Genomic DNA, 8,291 nt, shown 5'->3' on the forward strand with positions numbered 1-8,291 from the left:
TACTTTTACTCTTTCCCCCACTCAGTAAACTGTCTGCATTCACACTGTTGTGAACTTAATTTTGAGCCAATAATACTGCAATTTTAAGCAGATTTGAGTGTACTTGTTAAGCCTGCACCTGAGTTCAGGTGAGCATTCCCACTTTTTGAGCCGACTATCTAAAATAAAAAATACTCTGATGTGGACCAAAAAGCCCAGCATGAAAGCAGCCCAGACTGAAAATGAAGAATAAACAAAGCTAGTCAACGTTTGAGTCAATGTTTGAATGTAGTGGCCACTTTAGCAATCCCTGCTTCAAACTTTGTCTGTTTGCTTGTCCTTCTCTATTTCCCAATATCCGCTTCAGTGTACACCTAACACAACGCAGGAATGTAAACATCACGTGAAGGCCAGTAAACATGTTAAATTTGTTTCTTTCCGACATCTTGCAAAAAGCCCCGATATTTATTCCGATTTTAAACAAGTTTTAGAACCCCATAAACAAAATGCTCGTCCTGCTGAGGCAACAACTTCCATCCGTCCGAGTGCTTTTAGCTGCAGAGAAATCTTTGTGGAACACACCGAGAGTGTTTGAACTGGGAAGACAGATTGTGTGACGTCTGGAAAAACAGGGAGGATATGAGGGCGCTACAGCTTGATGAGAGCTCAGTAAGGAAATATGAGGCTGCAGTTAAAGTGATATGTTGCCATTTATGGATTGTGTCTTGTCACATGAGGAAAAAAGATACAAGATTTATCATTACTGCTGAAGATTGGTGGAATATTCTACAACCCCTGACATTAAATTACTAAAAATATATATGTTACGAAGGTTTTCCAATACATTTATGGTTCATAAAAGAATCTGAAAGTAGATTTAATTTGATTATACACTGAATGAATTACAGAAGATTAGTAAGTCATTTAAAGAGCTGTTGTTAGTCTTGTCAAGATTTTACAATAATATTATATCACTAAAATATAAAGTGTGAAAAAGAATTAGAACTGAAAGACAAGAGTGGAGATCTTATCACTTAAAGGCAAAGTAAACACAGCTCGACCAAAAACACTTGAGATACTAAACTAGTGGAAGACCATTTTGTGTCTTGTATAATGTTGAGTATGTGCATATTTTGATGTAGTAAAGCACTTAAAAGTTTATAATAAGCTTTAACACAGTTACAGAACTCACAATAAGTTAGGGATATTGAGAAAAACTCCTTTTTTTAATGAAATATCCATCAAACTACAGTTAAATGTATTTTTTAAACTTGTAAATAAATAGTTTAGGAATCTTGCTGGTTACTATTTAAAAAAAATGAATGTTTAATTTAAAAACTTCTAGAATTATTTGACTCTACTTTAAAGTCTTGTTCTGATAAGAAACCAACATATCTGATTGGATTCTGCAGGACCAGCAAGCTTGGAAAACCTTGACCATGTAATAAAGTATTTTAATGGATGCACGTCAGCACAAAGAGAAGTACAAGGAGGCACAAAAAAAGTTTTCTTGCTCAGAGGTCAGGCTCAAGCACACCGAGACACACGTACGTTGACATCTTTGCACTCTGACATGTCGCAGGATTTGGGAATCTGGGGGTGGAAATGTGGGGGTTTGAGTCACTTAAAATAAAGAAAACAAAGGCCTCAAAGAGCGGTGTCAGTGACGCCAATAGGTAGTAAAGTTATCCTGGAGTCTGCCAAGACCAACAGGCTGCAGGCCTCTCTGCTGCATTCCTCCACACACACACTGCCATTTAAGGCTGCTGAGTGCTGACAGACTTGCAGAAAGAGAGGCAGGTAGAGAGGAACTGCACTTCAGACACAAAACAAGCGTTGCCTCACATCTGTTACCCGATAGTAGAGCTCTGATTTCACCGTTTTTACTCCATCTTCTGCTTTTTTCAAAAACATGGAAGCAGGTGTGTTTTTAGAAGAGATAACAGCAGAGATGAGGATATGTCTGCACTCTAACAAGAGTCTGAACACTGAAAGAAATGTACAGAAAACAGGAGATAGTTCTGACTTTATGACAAACTGAAGATGTGAGGTAAGAAGAGGGGAAGGCGTGCTTCCCTCTGCTGGATGGTCATGACAACTACCACCCGCTGTTTAAAAACGTTCAGCAACCAATGAGCTAAACAACATTGGCCAGTTTAAAATAAACTCAAAAAGTATTTTTTTTCTAGGATATCTACATTTATTTCTGCAATATTTTGTAGACTAAAAAATATTGCACGTATTAAAAGCATTAAATATTTCATGAATCACCACACTTGTGTGTAATAGGACCAAATGTGAGCATATGCTCTATTGTCAGGAAAAATGGCTTAAAGTTTACTAGAGTTTGTAATGATATTGTCTTAATTGTAAATTGTGTTTAGGGTTTAAAATAAATCTTCAGTCAGTGAGAGTTATTTAAAGAGTTGGAAATAAATTCATTTACTCCCCATTCCATCAGCCATTCGTAGTTAGGAGGCAATGCAAAATTCTTTTATGTATCTTTTTTATGATTTATAACAACTCAAAGCTAGATGTAATAAGTGAGCAAGTAAAAATGATGCTTCCCTTTAGACAAAGATGCTAAATGGCCATAATGAGACATTTTTTTTAAATAAATGTTACTTTTGAAAGTCTTTTTAGTAGTGTTTTTACTTTTATTTTATGTTCTAGCTGTTTATCAAGCAACACAATTTTATGTGGAAAAAAATGAATAAAATGAAAAAGAACACAGCAACACACAAACATTAAGACGGAAAAGTGTTCAATAAATACACATAATGAGAATTTGGCAGGCAGCACATTACCTGACAACATGAGTAGTTTAAAAACAAGCATTATCCCACAAATGAACTGCAATTTTTATAAAAATAGATCGTGTCAAATCAGGTTATTTATTACAAAGAAAATTGAACCGTATATATCTTCCCTGCAATTTAATCAAAATAATAGATCTTCCCATTCAAGCCGCAAAAAGCTGTACGATGGAACAAAAAATAGGTATACCCAAATTCTAAATGATTTCCCCCAAGCTCTTATTAGGGTATAATGCTTGTTTATATCAGATTTTTGTTATTTAACGTGTACGTTTACTTATTTATTTTTTAAGAAAAAACAATTTAACTAGTTTTTACATTGAAATAGACATATATATATAGTTATATTCTAGTGGAGGTGCAAAATATGGTAAAAATTAAAAAACAAAATGATAAGGTGTGAAATCAAAAAATAAAAAATAAAATCAGATTTGTAACTTTATCGTAGTTTTGAAATCTGCTTACACTTGTTTTATTTTGAAAATCTAGTTACAGAAAAGTATTTATCTCATTTCAAATTGGTGGTTAACATGTCTCTAAATGAATGAGAGACATTAGTTGTGTACTTGCCATATTTTACCACTTGATGTCACCCTATCTACACACACTATTCAACTCTAAGTTGGTGCATTAAAATTTAACAAACCTGTGGAAATACTTTAAGAAATGTTACTAAACTGGGTGCAACATAAACTTTGAAACATTGGGGGCACATTTAAAACTTAAATCTCAACATTATGTATTTGTTTTTTGTAATTCCCATAAGTTGTGAGTTCAGGGGGAAGTGGCTTACCTTTCTGCCGGAAAACAGCATGCACAGCTGATGCATGGAGCCTCCATTCTTGGTCAGCTCCTTCTTCAGGGTTTTGGGTGAAGGAAGCGTCCAGCCGCCCTTGTGGTGTCCACCTCCAGCCTCTAGGCAGTTGATGGCGTTGTCTGAGGTGAAACACGTGGTGCGGGGGTCCTGCAGGAGGCTGCCTTCGCTGTGCGTGCGGCGGCGGAGGGAATTCTGCACGCTGAGCCTCCCTCCGCCATGTTTCTCACATGTCCCACCTTCAACCATGCTACGCCGCTTACTGTCACTTCTCTCCAAGTAGGCATCATCGCTGTCATCTTCATCATCGTCCTCCTCTGACTCTTCATCTTCCTCTTCGTCATATTCTTCATCCGTGTTGGGGGAGGAGAGGGCATCGGCGCTGAAGGACCGATCAAGACGCAGCTCAGGGATGACAAATGAGGATGAAGACGAGGAAGGGGGCGCGTTGGTGTCAGGCAGCTCTGAGACGTTGTCGTCGTCTGTGTTTGACACCACCGTGTTTAAGTTGACCTCCTCCTTGTTACTGTCTTCTTCATTGTCTGCATCTTCTTTATCCCCAAAGTCAGTGTCTGTAGTCTTTCTGCTGACCCTATCCTCCTCTTCTTCTCCTCGCTTGTCTTCCTCGACTTTCTTCCCTTTCCAGAAATCGTACTCGTGTCCTTCTATGCTTTTGGAATCCTCCCCCTCTGTGGAAGGCGGTGGCGTAGGGGGCACCTTGTGTCGTTCGTCGGATCCCAGCAGACCCCCGAGGGGTGTGTAGACATCGTCCAAAGGGGTGAGCGGCTCAGAGGGGTGAGGGCTGCCTACTGTTGGGGGCTCTGAGGGGCTGGAGGGATAAAGGCTACTGTCCTCGCCCTCTGTGCTGTGCGTGGCCATGTGCAGGCAAACATCGCGGTCTCCTGCTACTCCACCCAGCTGACAGGAAGGGGCATCCACATTAGGCTCCAACATCTAGAAGAAAATAAAAAAGGAGAAAATGGAAAGGGGCGATGATTAATTCACAAAAATGAGTGGACATGTAGTGTTCAGATGAATAAATAGTAAGCATTATCCCAGATACAGTCACAGTCATCACTAGAAAACAAAAGCTGATTTGCTCCACTTTTTAGCTCAACTCCCACAGTTTCATGCCATAAAAAGTTCTTCCTGATTTCTAACATGACTGATCAGTGACTTCATTCTGTTTGTTTCTGCAGTTTTGCTCACTTTGACTGGATCACAATTTAACATGTTGCAGCATTTCCATATAACCTGGTACTAAGTCATGGGAGGAAAAAAAACAAATAAAACTGAAGCAAAGGTAGGAAAAAAAACTAAAAAAGTACGATAATGTGACATTTATCCATCCAACTCAAAGAAGTATGCTAATTTAGGTCCCGATTTCCATCCCTCCTTTCACTATCCAGGATCACATCAAATTTAAAACGTAAAAGACACTAAGCACATCTTCTCTCCTTGCCATTAGAAGTCTATTTACACCCATACTTTAAACGATTTCTGGTTTAAAGTGGTGCATCGGCCTCCTCCAGCTCACAGTGTCCAGTTCACAGAGCCCTCTGTGGGTGGCTCATTAAAAATGCACTCTGAGTGGGCCTACATCAGTCAGAGCCACCCAATTTCTGCTTAAACTTAGCTAAAGGTTGGAGAAAAAAAGGAAGCTTTATTACAATGCACCAAAAGTCAATTTGGAGTTCTCCTTTTTAGGTTTTATTTTCAGAGATAAAAGCATTACCTGGTAATATTGGTTCAACTTTGTTCACAACTAATATCCCAATTGGATTTACAAAAAGGAGTTTATTTTTGTTCATTGCTGGTATTTAGACATGTGTTTTTTTTTATATGCCCTATTTATTAATGATTTATTGATGGTGCCACAGTTAGTTTAAATCAAAGCAGAACATCCACAGACCTGAAGGCATGTATGACACGTTTGAATAGAAATAAGACAGGTTTTAACCGGGACGCTAACTCCGAATTTTCTAGTTACATAAGAAGTGAGTTAATCTTGTTAGTCATCAACCCAAGGCCAGAGTTCCACCACAGAAAGTGAGTCCGAAAGCAAAGCAAAATGCATCATCACATGAAAGATTTCCATTATGTGAAGCATTTCTTGAAAATAATCAACTTTATGTTTGAGAAATATAAGCCAAATGATCACAATCAGTTCTGTCTATTTTTGGGCTAGTCTTGTGAAGGTCATCATTGTGCTGGAACAGTTAACTCATGGTGGTGAGCTGCAGTCACAAGATGCTGCGCTTTAATCAGGAATAGTCTTGCACTCTGTGAGGCAGCTCTCATGATACAGTATCTTACAAGCTGTCCGTGTAGTTTACACTCAAATGAGATTTACCCACACACCGCTGACCTTTGAAAACTTCTGACCTGCACTCATGAGCTCCATCAAAAGACTTTCCAACATTTTTTTGTGTCAAATTATTATCATCATTTTTTAAAGTAAAAAAAAAAACAATAAATCTTTCAAAACACTAATTAGAAAATCAAATTGTGGCACCTTCAAACAAACAAATTGTGCTATTTTCTAATAAGATAAAAACTAGGAGTCATATTTTTGATTTTAAGCAAAAAAGTATGGTCAAAAATTGTAGTCAGGTAAAAGTACTTTGTTTTTTTTCTAAATATTACGAATAAAATGTATAAAATCACTCTTTTTACATTATTTTTCAGCAAATTTAAAGCATTTTGAAAAAGAGAGTTCTTCACAAACCTACTAAACTAAAGGTAAAAAATATTCAACAATAAATTTATTCATAAGAAAAAGATTCAAGTATGGATTAATGAAGTAAATATGCACTTTTTTTCAACAACTCCTGTGCAGAAAATAATAAAACATTTCATTCAGGTTCACATTTTTCACATAACGATTTAAGTTATTCTTTGGACTATCGTGAAATTAGCTGCATTGCTCATAGATGTTTTTCTATATGGTAACCAATTACTTTCCTCTGCAGAAACAATACTACCTTCCTACTCTCTGTCTTGACTTCTATGAATATGGCTAGAAGGATTGGCATTTGAGGGGCTCTGATGCCTTTAGCGAATGATGGAGTTCTATACAACATAAAAAAAAAAAAGATTTACATGAATAGAGAGGAGTACGCATTATTTAGGTTTTTTTCATATTTCGGGGGGTTAAGATTGCTCTTGTTTTAAATAATTTATTGTTATGCCACTGCTGCAAAAAAGTATTTGAACACCTGAGAAAATCGGTGTTAATATTTGGTACAGTAGCCTTTGTTAGTGTTTACACTGGTCAAAGAGTTCCTGAAGTTTTTCACCAGGTTTGCAGGAGGGATTTTGGCCCACTCCTCCACACAGATCTTCTCTAGATCAGTCAGGTTTCTGGGCTGATGCTGTTGATGGCCCCGGCCATTTTCTCCTTAATACAGTGCAGTTGTCCTGTCCTCGTGTAGAAAAACATCCCCATCGTATAATGCTACCACCCCGTAGTCCTTTCCAGCCTTGTGGACGTCTACAATTTTATCTCAGGTGTCTTTGGACAGCTTGCAAACCACAAGGTGTTTAAATACTTATTTGCCTCATTGCACACTGGCTCAAGGATAGGCTTTATTTTTTAACCCTGCTTATTGTAAATAATTGTCTCACAACCAGGACATTGTGTTGCCCAAGAGGCTATTTTTCAATGAAGTAGCCAAGAAAGAAAATCCACCATTTGTTGTACCATTCTGCACTCTGTTTGCCTTTCTTCTTTCTTTGCTTACTGCAGAATTTGTCAGCAACCAGAACAGAATAACCTGTGATGATCCACTAAGACCTGAACTGATGTACGTATTAATTTAGACAGACATGTCATGCAATATCAGACCTTAGCATTGTTTATTTCTATCACTGCCCTTGTCTAAGTCGATTTGCCTTTTTCGTGTCTTCTCCACAAACTCTTTTTTGTGTGTTTATGCTTTGAGACGCAGTGGAGCCATCTGTCCTGTCTCATAAACTTTTTCCCTCTCCTGCACACTCATGCAAACAGAGTGAAGCCCCTTCACATTAGCTCTTTAAACAACCCTCCTGATTACTCATCATATTATATAGAAAAGAAAAGAAGTAAACAAACCAACAAGATGCTTCCGTTAAATCAAATTGACTTCCTGACTGAAGTTTTTAACGTTTTCTCCTCAGCAAACCTGACTTAAAAGACAAAAAATGTTCCGAGCCACGTGAGGTTTCTGCATTTCCATTAATGCATTTACAATATTCTCAAATGTGTCTAAAAAGTCACACATGATTCAACAGAATATATTATTTCTCAATGCCTCAATTAAGCAAGGGGAGGGAAAAAAGTAGCACTAAAGGGCTCGGCGAAGTGAGATGCAACGTCAACGAGTGAATAGACGGAGAAGACAAAAGTTGATAAAGGAAAATGTGAAGAGCGGAGAGCAGGGGATTCAGGACTTTATAATTATTATCAGTATTTTCAAAAGCTGACTACAAAATAAAGAAATTACACAAGCTTGACCAGCTACATTGATACTTTATGTTAAAACCATGGCTTTATTTGCATTCACTGCCAGCAGGAAGCTATAATGGGCACTGGCAATCGTTTCACATGAGTAAACAAGTCTGAATGCATTTCACATCCAGGTGGTTTTCTCATACCAAACTGTCTAGTAACATCAATTGAAATTAAAGCCGCAAGCGGCGTT

General features: G+C 37.8%; 1 protein-coding gene across 3 annotated transcripts in view; it reads right to left on the bottom strand.

Moving 5' to 3' along the window:
* The window catches only part of rgs3a (regulator of G protein signaling 3a), a 126,372-nt gene that overhangs the window by 16,752 nt on the left and 101,329 nt on the right, over positions 1-8,291 (bottom strand). For all 3 annotated transcript variants that reach the window (XM_036214430.1, XM_036214432.1, XM_036214431.1), the window contains one exon: positions 3,589-4,563. In XM_036214430.1, the coding sequence (XP_036070323.1) occupies positions 3,589-4,563 (975 nt within the window). The remainder of the gene's footprint in view (positions 1-3,588; positions 4,564-8,291) is intronic.

Source organism: Oryzias melastigma, linkage group LG12 (assembly GCF_002922805.2).
Source record: "Oryzias melastigma strain HK-1 linkage group LG12, ASM292280v2, whole genome shotgun sequence".
In the NCBI taxonomy this organism is placed as follows: domain Eukaryota; kingdom Metazoa; phylum Chordata; class Actinopteri; order Beloniformes; family Adrianichthyidae; genus Oryzias; species Oryzias melastigma.